The 14,809-nt window shown below is 39.7% G+C and overlaps 1 protein-coding gene across 1 annotated transcript in view; it reads left to right on the plus strand.

The window, feature by feature from the left end:
- Nucleotides 1–14,809, plus strand: part of VEPH1 (ventricular zone expressed PH domain containing 1) — a 209,491-nt gene that overhangs the window by 27,475 nt on the left and 167,207 nt on the right. Inside the window, exon 3 of the mRNA XM_027113273.1 lies at nucleotides 8,442–8,616. Within this exon, the coding sequence (XP_026969074.1) occupies nucleotides 8,442–8,616 (175 nt within the window). The remainder of the gene's footprint in view (nucleotides 1–8,441; nucleotides 8,617–14,809) is intronic.

A 14,809-nucleotide genomic window follows, 5' to 3' on the forward strand; every position in this document is an offset into this window, starting at 1 on the left:
TATACAATTTTTAAAGGTTACACTCCATTTATAGTTATTACAAAATATTGGCTATATTCCCAGTGTTGCACAATACATCCTTGAGCCTATCTTTCACTCAATAGTTTATACATCCCACTCCCCTACCCCTATGTCGCCCCTCCTCCCCTCCACTGGCAACCACTAGTTTGTTGATTATTCTTGACTATGTTATTGAAATACATCAGAAACCTAGATTATTTCACTCCAAAGTGCCACTCCAACAGACATTCAGACAGAAACTCATAAATCAGCCCGATTCTCCAGCTCCCCCTGTGATTTCAAAACCACTGGTCTAGATTCCAGCAGCACTGTCCAACAGAAATACAATGCAAGCTACAAACATTAGCCACATATGGAATTTAAAATTTTCTAATAGCCATATTAAAAAGAGGTGAAAACAGATTAAATTGATTTGATATTATATTTTCCTTAACCCAATATATCCAAAACATTATTTCAACATGTAATAAGTGTAAAAATTAATGAGATGTTTTACTTGTTTTGTCTACTAAGTCTCATAAATCCATTGTGTGTGTTAGCATGTGTTACTTTGCACTGGTCACAATTCAGGGGCTCAGTAGGTTCACTCGGCTCCTGTGTTGGTACAGTTCTAGAGAGTCTGGAAGGCTTTCTGGATGGAGATCGAATTTGAAAGGGTTATGAGCAATTATCGGGAATTTTACCAGGTAGGAAAAGTGGAGTGAGAGAACATTCCAAGTAGACAAAATAGATTGTACAAAAGTCCAAATTTGTGAAATGAGACCCAGATCAGAGAACTAAGCAGGCTGACCTTCCAAAATGCCCCAAAGTCTAACATAAAGGGGTGTTTCATTCTGGGTAAGGCATTATGTCTCCTACTTTAAAAAGGGGATGGTGGGGAGCAAATAAAAACGTGAAACTCACTGCTGATCAATGAGAATGAGTTTGTAAGATTGTTGAGAGCAGGGCCCTGAGGACAAGCACTGACATTTTGGGAAAGGACAGAGAAAAGGGCTAAGGGTTAGGCGTCTTGGTTGAGAGGGACAAGTGAGTCACAGGAGTGGGAGATTCTAACCTGTAGGGCCAGTGTGGTCACAGGGCGTCCATTGTGTGCCCTCTGAGCAGGCAGAAGGTGTAATAATGGAAGATGGAAAGCCCTAAATGTAAACTTGCCTTTTTCAGAGCAAAGTGCAGCAATTTGTCCAGGCTACCCCTAGGGGTGTGGTCCCAGAAAGTCATTTCCCACGAACCAAAGGCAAGCCTGTGGTTGCAGGTTTGGCATTTAGCTTTCAATCAGATTTTAAGGGGAACATTTTGGCCTGCGGTAAATATTGAAAAGAAGATTTTGTCCTACTTGTAAAATAGGTTCTTGTGGGAAACATGTAGAAATCCAGATGACTCATATTCTGTTTTGTTTTTTCAGTAAAATAAAACAGTAGGTCAACTTTAAAGTCAACCACTTAACATTTTTAGCTACACACACACAAAGATTCCCTCTCCGCCCACCTTACCTCCCAAGATAAGCAATCCCAGCCTCACACAACCTGATCAAGCAAGGGCCCACCAGTTCTTCTGCCCGTATTCTTAAACATTTTTTTTTTTTTCTGGCCACTTTGCTGTCATTTGAAGCTAAATATGTTCACACACACACAAGAAAAAACCTTTTTTTTTCCCTAAATTTCCTTTTTCAACCTACACTCAAACCTACTTCAGATGACCATTCCTATTCTACTTTTATATCTTTCTTTTTTTTTTTTTTTTTTTTTGCGGTACGCAGGCCTCTCACTGCTGCGGAGCACAGGCTCCAGACATGCAGGCCCAGCGGCCACGGCCCACGGGCCCAGCTGCTCCGCGGCACGCGGGATCCTCCCGGACTGGGGCACGAACCCGCATCCCCCACATCGGCAGGCGGACCCCCAACCACTGCACCACCAGGGAAGCCCCCTATTCTACTTTTAATAATTAGTGGTTATACTGCTTTCTTTTCTTGGTCCTGACTGTATGAACTTGCAACATTTACCTCAAAATAGTTTTAAAGTTTTCAGAATTCACCTTCTATACCTTCCTCAATGCAGAATCTGTACATGTATGAGGCATGCACTTGTGAGTTCTGGTTTCTTTTGTGGTGGGTGATACTATCCTGCCATCCCACCCTGTGTCCTTAGACTTCTGTAAAATGAAGGATGAATCAGGTGAGCTCTCAGATCACCTCCTAGTCTGAAATTCTGACTCCCTTAGGAGATGCTGAGAGGTAGAACAAAAGGCTTTAGAGCTTGAGGGCCTTAGAATCAGATACTCTTGGTCTTGTATCAGTGAGAGATTGGCAAGTTATTTCATCTCTCCAAGCCTCTGTTCTGCCATCTGTAAAATGGGCATAACAATACTTGCTGCTCACGAAGAACAATTTTATTATAAAAGCAATCTCCATTTGTGATCCAGCCACTATCTGGAAGTACCTATTTCAAACCACAGCTTCCTCTGACCAGGGTTCTATATGGAGTTGGCCAATGCTTATTTGTTTGCCTGTAGAAAAATCCTGAAAGAGTAGATACCCCTCTCCCCCTCCACAAAGCACATTACATTCTAGGATAAATCAAAACCTGAAGAGGGTTGAAGAAAATACACATGCATCTCAAGGGGGTTGTAATTACTGACATAACTGATGGGCTAGAATGAAATTCTAGAGAACTGACAGACCAACCATCATGATGTTGAGAGCCAATGCCTGGTTTTCTCCTCAGTACAAGTTATAGTGGTTTCAGCCTCTTCCCCAACCAACCAAATCGCTTAGCAGAGCTAATGCCAAGTAAGCTCTGGCTTTTATCTCTTCCTCCACATCTTCTCACACTGTTGATGATCATTTGAAGAGGGAGATAGCCAAAGCAGGGAGGAGGGAAGAATGAAATAGCCACCAAATTCACTGTGGGAAAATGCGAAAGTATCTGTTTTTCCTTCTTTATAGAAGGACCCCCCACTATCCATTCACCTTGATTCCACGCTTCAGTTTTCTTATTTCCTCTTCCCCAGTTAATGCTGCATGAAGATTCAAAATCTGTCCCTGGCTGGCATGCAAAATGCCTTAGGCAATGTTGAGAGCATTTCCTTTTCAGCTCTCAGAGGCAGGACTGGTCATGTTCATCTAGAAGTTTATTCAATAGGCAATCCCAGCTTTACCATTTACTGGCAGGGTGATCTTGGGCATTTCATCTTTCTGTGCCCTAATTTCCTCATCCATAAAATGAAGGTAAGAGTAGCTGCCTCATGAGTTTGTTGTGAGGATTAGATGGATAGACATTAAAAAATAGACATAAAATATTTAAGGCACAGGAAGTGCTTTATGAGGATTAGCTCTGGTTGGTATTGTCATCATTATCATCTGCAGGAAACTCTAAAATAGCATCAACACTTTGTCATTTAATTATTTATTTTAGCCATCGTTCATTGCCTGTCTCCCCCTGGCCAAAATAGAAGCTTAGTTTTATTCACTGATATGGTCCCATCACCTAGAACAGTGAATGGCACATAGTAGGTGCTCAAGATCATATTTACTGAATGAATTAATTAATGGACAAATGAACACATGAGTAGCTCAGGAGACCTGACTGCCCTCTGGCTTTTGTACTAGCCGTGCTTCACCCCAGAGTGGGCTCCAGTACCATTTCCTCACTTAATGCTGCATAAGACAGGGGCATGAAATGGGAGGAGATTGGGACACCCCCCTACCCCCCAGGTTCCTGAGATCCACTCCCTTATTGCCTGTCAGAAAATACACTGGGAAAACTTAAGTGGATGCCATTTAGATTTTATATATAGCCATGCTTCTAAGAACCAAGCATTTTATATATAAATCCAAAAATTTGATTTATCTGATCCATGATGGGGATGAAAGACAATAAAATAACCATTTTAATATATGGTATTTAATATTTCTTGAGATTACTCTTTTACGGCTCTTAGTTGAATTCAAGGCCTGAGACCAAAGAGCTTTTTAGTTGCTATCACCTCAGATATCTATCTCTTTTACTTAGCTTTCTTCTTTTCAATTATAAAACACTGGGAAACCTTCCCAAAGTGCATTTTCCAAAGGAAAATCTCCACCAACAGCTCAAATTGGTGCTAATCTAGTCAAGAAATAGAATTCTTGGCATCTGTAGAACAAAGCCCTCTTGTTTTGCTTCTACTGCTAGATATAACTGTCCCTATGAGCAAGTCTTTATTGCTACCTTGTACTTCACTGAATTGTTCCCTGAGTACTGAGTATTGAATTGTGCGTAAGAAGATACACATGCCATCATGCTCACATCTACATGGAGGGACAAGATGTAGCATAAGCTCTGGCATTAACAGTTGCTGTTAAAGTGGTTTATTTGTACGAGCAATTACAGGGGCTTTGTCTGCATGTATACCATTAGCATTCCTGGGATCCAGATAATCATAGAGATAAAATAATTTCAGGGGCCTGAGATCTACTGCATTAGCAAATCCTTTTGCTTCACCTGAGAGCAAAGCTCAGCCATTAGAAGGAGGTCCATAGGACCCATGTTTGCCCAGCCTCACCTTGGCCTACCAACCCCTCACTCATATCCTGTTGCTGTCACTAGTGCCCATGGTCTCTTGAGACACTAGGAACTGTCTAGATGCTATTTAGAGATTGAGAGCCTTTGGTGGCAATTACTTGGTGTTTATATGAACTGTTTGCTCTTTGCTTAATGTTTCACTTCTCTTCTCATTTGAGAGATTTCCAGATGACATATGTGGGAGGAAAACAGAAAAATTGAGTGTGTTATAGTTTTGTTTTTTAATAATGATATTATACATTAAAAATTTTTTTAATAATTTTCACGTGGAACCACACTTCAAAGACTTCAATAGCTGCCCACTATTTTTCCCTAAGGCATCTAGAATTGTTGTAAAAAACATATGACCAAATTGGTTAAGACAGCCTGTTCTTTCATTGTTGCTGGCAAACGTTAGCTCATTCCCAAGGTTTAAAAACATTAGTTGCTGTTAATATGATTTTCACTGATCTTTTACTATGCCTGTCAGTGTTCACAATTAGTAGGAAACACTTGAGTTGTACTTCCAATGCCACCATCGTGGTTTCTCAAAACGTTACAGGTAAATATGCTTAGAGACATTTTCCTCCAATGGAAGGCGTATACTTCTCTAGCTGCAAGTTGTTTTGGCTAAAGACAGAAAAGATAAAGTAACTGGGCCATGATATTCTTTGTTGGAAAGCTCTAAGAAGAATTGTGTGATTGTGTTCCACTCTCAAAACTACAGCTTTGGCAGCCATGACAGGGACAAAGATATGTCATGTAAAAGGTAAACTAGCAAAAATCTACACACTATGGAGAGATTGGGGCAACCCACGAAAATTGATAGATGAGACGGAAGCGTTTGGGAAATACTCTGTTCAAATTGGAGTATAACTTAAGTGTAACCTTAAGGGAGCGGGCATAGAACAAGATTATAACAGAGAAAATCGACAAATCATTCAGGCTTCCTAAACACCACATGTCTGAAGTGCATGTCAACAAAAAGAGCATGCTCAGTATGAGGTCATTATTTTGACACATTTCCTCAGCACTGTCTGGGGGTGGGGGTGAAGGGTGGGTAGAGACTTAATCTGATGGAGAGGAAAGTTCCAATCACCAGACATGGGGATTCGGCTGTAGGGCAGGACCGTTAGGTTTCACCATGGCGTAGATGAAATAGCCCTCAAGATATTCCTTTGCTCTGATCTGCTCTTGTGCCCATGAGTGAACATTCTGGTTAGTAATCTGGCTCCTGATTTCCTAATGGTGTGAAAGGGTCTGACCTGAAAACACTGTCACTGTGAGAGAGTAAATTGGCTTACCTGATCATGCACCAGCCTTTTGGAAATCCCTCGGTGTGAGTTTCCCTCAGTGGATGCAAACAGTTCTGTAAGGCCTGGCCAAGTACACAGGCAGACTTCTAATGCTGAAGGGTGGGGAGCAGCCAGCCTCCCAGGGATGCCTGACAGCTCATCACTCCAATAATGGCCCAGTCTAATCAGGCACAGTTAAATTACCAGGAGGGGAGACACTCTAGATAAAGCCTGATCTGAGAGAAGTCTGGCTGCAGGCCCTGGTTCTGATAGTTAGATGGTGTTAGGAACTCTAAGAAGGATAAGACAGAGACTTACTGAGTGGAACTGATACATAAACACATGATTCGTCACCAAGGAATAGGGTCAGAGCTTTCATCATGGCTGACTTCATGGTGAGACATCAACTTAGGTTGTTGAATACCTATTTTCTCTGCTCAGGAGTCAGACTGATCCTTGAATCTGAAAAATGGGTGGAACTACAGGAATGGATTATGGATTTATCAGGTCTATTTTTGTTTCTAGGGACTGGGAAGAAAAAAAGTTTAAGCATAAGAGACTTAACTGGCTCACTTAGAAAAATTTAGGGATAGAACTGGCCTCAGGCACAGCCTAATACATGGGGCTCAAATGATGCCACCATGTTTCTCTTAACTTGTCTCAGATAGATCCATGTTGCCTTGAATCTCATACAGATTCTCTCCTACTGAGGTCACAAAATGACAGCTACTCTTTTTTTTTTTTTTTTTACTGTATTGTTTATTTGTGGCAAACTGTTTTTTTCGTTTGTTTGTTGGTTTGTTTCTTGCGGTACGCGGGCCTCTCACTGTTGTGGCCTCTCCCGTTGCGGAGCACAGGCTCCGGACGTGCAGGCTCAGCGGCCATGGCTCACGGGCCCAGCCGCTCCACGGCATGTGGGATCCTCCCGGACCGGGGCGCGAACCCGCGTCCCCTGCATCGGCAGGCGGACTCCCAACCACTGCGCCACCAGGGAAGCCCTGACAGCTACTCTTGATCTTCCATTCTCAGCATTTTGAATACAACAGAAGAGAGAGAGTCTCTTTCACAGAGCCCTTGAATGGCTCCTGCATTATAATTGGGTAACTTGCCCATCCCTGAACTTATCATTTGGAAATGTGATTCTCTGGTTGGTCAGCGTCTGAGTCATTTGACGGCCCGTGAAGCTAAGGGTGTAAATGCCTTCATTAGAAGTACCTGGGAGGTGGCCGTGGAAGTCCTATTTGCTAAGGAGTGTGTAACAACTCACCTGCCCAATCAACTAGCCCTGAAAATGGATGGCACTGGAGGCCATTGCTGGCAGTTGGTGACCCAAGCAAGAAGGTGGGAGCGAGCAGGCCCTTTCCCAACCCCATCACCTGCCCTTCCTTCTTCCCACCACATTGTGTTCCCAATCATAACTACCACTATAGATTTGTATTTTCTTCATTAGTTATTCAACTTGACAAATGTTTATTGAACACCTGCCATAAACCTAGAATTGTGGGAGGTATTAGAGGGGATGATCTATGGGTAGAAAGATAGAAGCATTTTTCACATGAACGGTCAGAGAAAAACAACCACTTTTTATTTCTAATGTAGTAATGTAAAGTTGAACAAATTGTGCACTGTGCAACTTTTGCTTTATAGTTAGCCTAAGGGGTGGGGTTGATGGTTAGAATGGTTAATGGCAGGGAAGACATATCATTCATTTGTAAGAAAACAATTTGTATTTTCCAAATAGTATTCCCTAATTAGGTAATTGAATGCTGATGGCACTATTGTGTATGTAAGGATATTGATGTTCAGTCACAAAGTACATCAAAAAGAGAATTATTTCAGGATCCAGAATTCCTTTAGTTTTTAGCCTTACGTTCATTCATCTTTTTCCTTCCGAATCTCAGTCGAAACTTTAGTTTTTAACATACAGTCAGGAAGCAACTGATTCAACATTCCGTAGGTTTTTTTTCTCAAGTATAAATCTAAGTTATTCCTCTCATCAGTGACTCCTGATCACCCTAAAGATCAATTCCAAACTCCTTAGCATGGTGCCAGACCTTTCATAATCAAGCCTGTTTACCTCTCCAGTCCCCTCTCTCATCTCCTACCCCAGCTTTCCCATGTGTACCCCACATCATCCATACTGAACTATTTACAGTTCCTCAGATGCACAAGTTCTCTCACCTCTCTGCTTTCACACACGCTTTTCCTTTTGTCCACTCCTTTCCTAGCTATCTCCCAGCCATTTCCTCTTCATCCACCAGGTCTCAGGGAAGACATCACCTCCTCCAGGAAGTCTTCCTTGACACCCCCTTCAGACTGGATTAAGCGCTCCTTTTTTGCTCCCTTATCCCCCTGCACATTCCTTATCATGGCCCTCATTAGCCTATGCTATTAAGCGCCAGTTTGCCTCGAAGTCTCCCTAACAAGAACAAGAGTTCCCAGAGTTCCCAAATACAAGGAAAATAAGGCGGGCCCTGTGTTTTCACAGCTGCACTCTGAGAGCTTAGCTCAATAAATATTTTTCGGATGAATGAATAAATGAATAAAGAATGAACCACTTATTATTTGTTGATTTCTTATATTTCCTCAGAATTATAACCGGCCCCCTGTGATGGCATTAGCCATCCCTATTGCAGTGAAATTCCTCCACAGAGGCAACAAGGAACTGTGCAGGAATATGTCCAACTACCTGTCCCTGGCTGCAATTACCAAGGCAGACCTCCTGGCCGATCACACAGAGGTTATAGTAAAGAGCATACTCCAAGGTATGGTGCAACGGCTGAGCTTGGGGACGTGTTTTAACAATCATTTTAAAGTATTTTCATGAAGCAGTTATGGTTTGTGGAAAGTAAGACTTTGAGTATTGAGAGGTACATTAGATTCTCTGCTTTGCCACTAGGTGGCTGGGGAACATGGATAAGGTTACTTGAGCTGGCTGAGTCGGGGTCTCTTCACCAGGCAGATGAATTCTTTGGACTCATTAGATGAGTCGCACGCTTCCTCTCAACTCTTCGTGTCTCATTTGGAGAACTGTGTTTTCCGTGCTTCTGGTAATCTTGTCCAACTACCAACTGGGCAGAACCTGTCTGTACTAAGTGGAATGTGTCCCACTGCTGTCGGTGGCAGATGGAAAAGCTCTTCATCCTTTGTTTTCCAAAAGCACAAAATGCTAGATAAAATACACCAGAGAATGTGTAAAGACCTCTTAAATGTGAACACGATTTGGGACTGATTTATAATTGTGTTAAATACTACCATAGAGTATCAAATGAGGACATCCCTGTTAATGTTTTCATATTTGTATGAAAGAGATCAAGTTAGTGCAGTCAGAATATTCTCTTTTCTTGTATTGTTTTCCTTTGGTTTTAGATCTATCAGAAACCTTTTTTTGTTTGTTTGTTTTTGGTTTGGGATCAAAGAGCAATATATGGTATTATTTGATAGGTACCCAAATATCCCCAGCCATATAATGTCTGAGGTCCATGAGTATCTTGGCCCACATTTGACTGCCACAGGCCCACATACTCAAATGGAGCATCCGCCTTCTGGAAAGTGCTCCCAGACCAAGTATTTCTGAAAGGCCCCAGTATTCTCTTCTTGCCACAGCATAGTGTGGTGATGCCCATCTCTGCCACTCTGAGCCCAGCAAACTCTGTGGACTGCTACCATGGAGGCCCCAGGAATGGACTTGCCCCACACTGTCCTGCCTGGGATGGCAGCCTCTGTCCCTTTGTGCTGTTACCCCTGAAGTTTCAGAAGCCACCAGTCCTCAGTCCACTGTGGTAGGATGGGGAAGAGAACCTGTCTTTCCCCTTTGTGTTAGGCTTTGGTAGACAGCCAGAGCAAGGTTGCTTGGCTCCCAGTGTCAAAGTATGGTACTGAGTTCGCAGTAGAATATGTTGTTCCATTTGATCTAAAACTCTCTCTTTCTTCCCTGGGCTCAACTATCCACCCAAGAGTCAGGCTAGTAACAAATTAGTCCACCAGTTCTCAAAATTTCTACAGCCCACCAAGGACCAAGATTTTGTTCACCATACCAGACATTCCCAAGAAGAGCTCTTAGTACCTGCCCCCAACCCTGGACATCTGACCAGCCACCCCAGTGGTCTGCCAGATGCCCAGTTTGTCTGAACCCCAACCATGACAGTGGGGTTTGGCTACAGGACTGAACTGCTAATTCCTCTTTATGCATGATCTAAATTTGCTAAAAGTCCAGGAAAACAATTATGCTTTTTTCACCACCTTGACTACATATTTGGTACACATTTTATAGAAATTACAAACACACACGCCACACATTTTAAATCCATGATAGTTAGACTTGCAAGTAACTGATTTATGAGGGGAAAAAATGGAATTGTCTCTTTGCACCTGCCAAGAACTTAACTCATGTATTTGTTTTGTTTTGTTTTTTGTTTTGTTTTTTTGAAATGCACTTTCAATGACAAAGATATCTTTTGAAACGCAAAATACGCTTTCTGAATTAACGGCTAGTATTTAAAATAAACAAATGATTTCGTTTATTTGATCTGGCACTATGAAAATCATCATAAAATAAATGAAAATTTAACATATAAAAGGTTGGGACTAAATATTTCAGGGTCAGATTTTTAGGACTGATGTGTGTGTAAAACTCTGCAATCACTCACATAAGCCTATCAAACTCTGATTTGCAAAATGGAAGGGATCTTTGTGTCTCTGAGTAGTAAGTTTCCTGCTCTGCAAATCTTTGTCATATATCCCCTGCAAAACAGCCTTAGGAGGCATCATTGGGATTTCTTTTTTCTTTACATATAGTTTTCTCCCCTTTCGATTTTCCTCCTTGATTTATATTATCCTAATCCTTATTTTCCCATTTTTCTACTTCTGCAGAAAATGCTAAAGTGTTAGAGTTATTTGATTTGATCTGCTTTTATTAGACTAGAATTGTAAAATTGTAGAATCTTAGGTTGATTCAACTCAGTTACCCGGGCAGTGCTTGAATCCCCACAAAATTGTCATCCATTCAGTGATAACAATAATAATTATAATAACAGTAATAACTACAATGGCTAGAATTTATTTCATACTCTCTTTATGCCAAATGCTGTACTAAGCATTTTATACTGGTTAAATCATTTAATCCCCACAAGAATTCCATAACAGAAGTCCTATTATTATCCCATTTTACCAATTAGTTATAGCTTAAGTAACAGAAACCCAGGTATAAATAGCTTGATGATGATGATGAAGAAGAGGAAGAGAAGGAGAAGAAGGAGGAGGAACTCCTTACTGGCACACATGACTGAAAAATGCATGAATGTATCAGACTTCCCATATGGATTGATTCAGGACTCAAATGTGGTCCCAAAAAGTCATTACTCGGTTCTGCTTCCTGTGGATTGGTTTCACTTTCATGTTTCATATAATGGGCCTCTCTCATCATGAGATCTCACATGAGCTCACATCATCATGAATACCAGTTAAGAAAAAGAAACTCCATATCCAGTCTTACTGTCCCTGTTAGACCACATGCCCATTTCTGAACCAATCCATCATTGCTGCTGGGAGATACAGTACTTCAACTGGCCGGACTAGGGTCATGAGCCACCCTCAGAGCAGGAGCTGATAGTAAACTCAGCAGAACCATATGGATGAGGAGTAGATAACCTGAAAATCCAGGACTGTAGCCAACAGTGTTGTAAATTAATACTGGGTACCAAAAAGTAGCCTTATGTAAATATTTACTTTTATCCCTTCATACTTATTAAGAGATTCAGTTCATTTCTTTGGCATGCCAAGATCTCACTGATAATGATCCTCCATTTCAATATATCTCCAATTCTTCCAAGGTTCTTGTCATCTGTAAATTTTATGAACAGAATCACTCTATCTTCATTTTAAAACGGTAATGAAAAGGTAGACCCAATGGGGCCAGGCAAGCCTTGTGGTGTACCAGTGGCAACTAACCCCTTACCCTTGGTTGGTGTTATTCCATTGATCATATTTTTTCAATTGTGTTATATACATGTCTATCCCTAATTCCAAACCAAATGCGTCCTTTAAGCTTAAATAAATCATGAGAGAATGTCAAATGGGGTTAAATATTTATCCCTGAAGGCTAGTTCCAAGCCAATGTTTTACTACTTCCCATTATTAATGGTTGTATATGAGTAATACTATTTACTTTTACAGTAAATGTAAATATGAATTCATTTATTCAGATTGCTTAGACTCCATTTGTCTGTTTTGTGTTCTTTGAATTCTCCCAGTGAGAAGGAAATTCTGAAAGTCCTTCTTTTTGGAGAAAGGATTAAAGGCACGAGCAGAATGTTGTCTTGATTTGTATTAATACTTGAACGCTAAGGAGATAGAGAACCTGAATGTCCCTATATCTAATAAGACAATTCTGTCAGTATTTTTAAATCAACCCACCAAAAAAAAAAAAAAAAAAAGCCTGTCACATTTAGTATTATATGCAAATTAGAACAAATATGCAAGGAGTAATTACAGTCTTATCTAAACTTTTTCATATAATTAAAAAAGAAGATAGGGAGGGTGGGAGGGAGATGCAAGAGGGATGAGATACGGGGGTATATATATGTATAACTGTATATATGCTATATATATATATATATATGCTATATATATGTGTATATATATATAACTGTATATATGCTATATATATGTGTATATATGTATAACTGATTCACCTTGTTATAAAGCAGAAACTAACACATCATTGTAAAGCAGTTATACTCCAATAAAGATGAAAAAACAAAGCATTATGGGAATGTATGGGCACAGATTTTTGTATAACAATATTAATGAAACTACAAAACAGAACCTAAAATACTGCTTTAACGAGTACGTGCACAGTATCTTGCAGGTGAATCACAGTACAGTTTCCCTTTTATTCTGCTTGCTTGGTAGTTTACACATGTTATTATATATGCCTGCCTGCACTTAGCTGTGTTGACAATAAATTAATGTGGTAATTTAAAAAAAAAAGTACATTCTCCAGCTAATTCTATAAGGCTGGTATAGCCATGATATCAATACCAAAGGACAATATAAGAAAGGAAAATATAGACCCATCCTAATTATAAACAGAGATGCACAAATCACAAAAATTTTAACAAAGTGATTCTAGCAATGCATAAAGAATATAATAGTTAACATTCGTTGAGTTCTTGCTCTGTACCAGGTACTAGTCTTTTAACTCATATAATTCTCCTAATAACTTATGAGGGAGGAACTATTGTTATCCTCTTTTTATAAAAGTTATCCCAGGAATTCAAGGATGACAATATTCAAGATGTAATTCTCCACGGTAAAAGACTAAAAGGGAAAAAAGTCATTTGATCAGTAAAAGCATCTCATAAAATTCTGTATCCATTCATGAAAAAAAATAAAGAATGCAATCTAGGAATTTTGGAGAACTTCCTGAAACATTAAGAGGATATAATATATATATATGTATATAACTAAGATATATATATATATCCTTTCCTTTTGTAAAATTCAAAGTCTGTTCATGATTAAAAACAAAAAAAAAACCTCTCAGCAAACTAGCAATAGCGGGAACATCCTTAATCTAATAAAGGATATCTGCAAAAACCTACATCTAAAATCATACTTAATGAGGAAATGTTGAATGCTTTCCCATTGAATTAAAAAGATAAGACAAGGATGTCCCTTGGGTAATTAATTTGTTTTCTGCTTAAATCATATCAGGGCAATTTAATATTTTGTAACATCAGAACCTTTTCAGAGTGGGAGATACGTTTTTCAGTGTCCTGAATAATTCTTCAAACTTGTTCTTTGCTATGTGAAAATGCTTTGTTAAACCTGTCCAGTACTGGAATATAAAAGCACAACCAATGCTTAGTGCAGCATGAGTTAGCATACCTTTCACCTAGGAAGTTGACAATATTATTGGTGATCCCTAAAATGAGGGTATCACCAACTGTAAGGGATTATTTGAGAGCCTATAGGGAAATCCTTTCCAAATTTTTATTTGGAACTCTGATGCAATGCACACCACTACTATCAAAACTAAAAACAGTGACATCCTTTCATCTGCATTTCTGAATCAGTGATCATAATAAGGAAATATTCCTCTCTGTCAATATGCCTTTTACACGGTCCTCTGGCACAAATCACAAGATGACCTCAAATGATTTGAAACTTAAGTAGAAAGTCTTTGGAAAGAAATGTAATCTTGTCTCAGCAAGAGTCCAGATTCCTTTCTGACTTCCTGGCAATGGCCTAGAAAAGACTGTCTAGTTAATTATGATAAATTCACCTCATTTCTTTCTCAATGTGAGACAAAGTTCAAACCACTGATTGGTGAGCTGTCTCAGAGAAATCGAGATAGGAAATTGACCCCCCGTTTATTGTGGCAGTGATAATATGTACCAAATAGTGTGGATGTGAGGCTTAAATAGATAAAGCAGCTATACTTTGCACAGTGCCGGGCCCACAGTTCATCAGCGGTTACCATGATTCTTCTTTTTATCACCATCATCATAATCATCATCATCGTTATTGTCATCACTGAGTGTCTGCTTTATACCAAGCCCATATTAAAATATTAAAGGCAGAATCACATCCATTTGTATAGTTTTGTAATTTCTGGGGAGATACTTAGCCATTAAAAATTCATGATACAGTTATTCTTCAAGGAAAAGGTTTTAAGTTCACCATATTACAGGCTGTTGAGAAAGAATTTACTAATCAAATATTCTAGAAAACAGGCTACCAAAGTAGTCTCATTAAGAATATTCAACCTGAATATTAATAGATATAGGGAAATATTAAATATAATGTTATAGAAGTCAATACAAATGTGCAACAAGAAATAGAGACACATCTTAAATCAGAAAAGAATCTCTTCTGAATCGTTAACCAAGTCTTGGATCTGATGCACGCCAGAGTTTGCACCTTCCTGACTTCACCAGCAGATGTTGCTGTGAA

The sequence above is a fragment of the Aethalodelphis obliquidens genome, unplaced genomic scaffold (assembly GCF_003676395.1).
Source record: "Aethalodelphis obliquidens isolate GAN/ISIS:26980383/991018 unplaced genomic scaffold, ASM367639v1 scaffold1, whole genome shotgun sequence".
Lineage (NCBI taxonomy): Eukaryota > Metazoa > Chordata > Mammalia > Artiodactyla > Delphinidae > Aethalodelphis > Aethalodelphis obliquidens.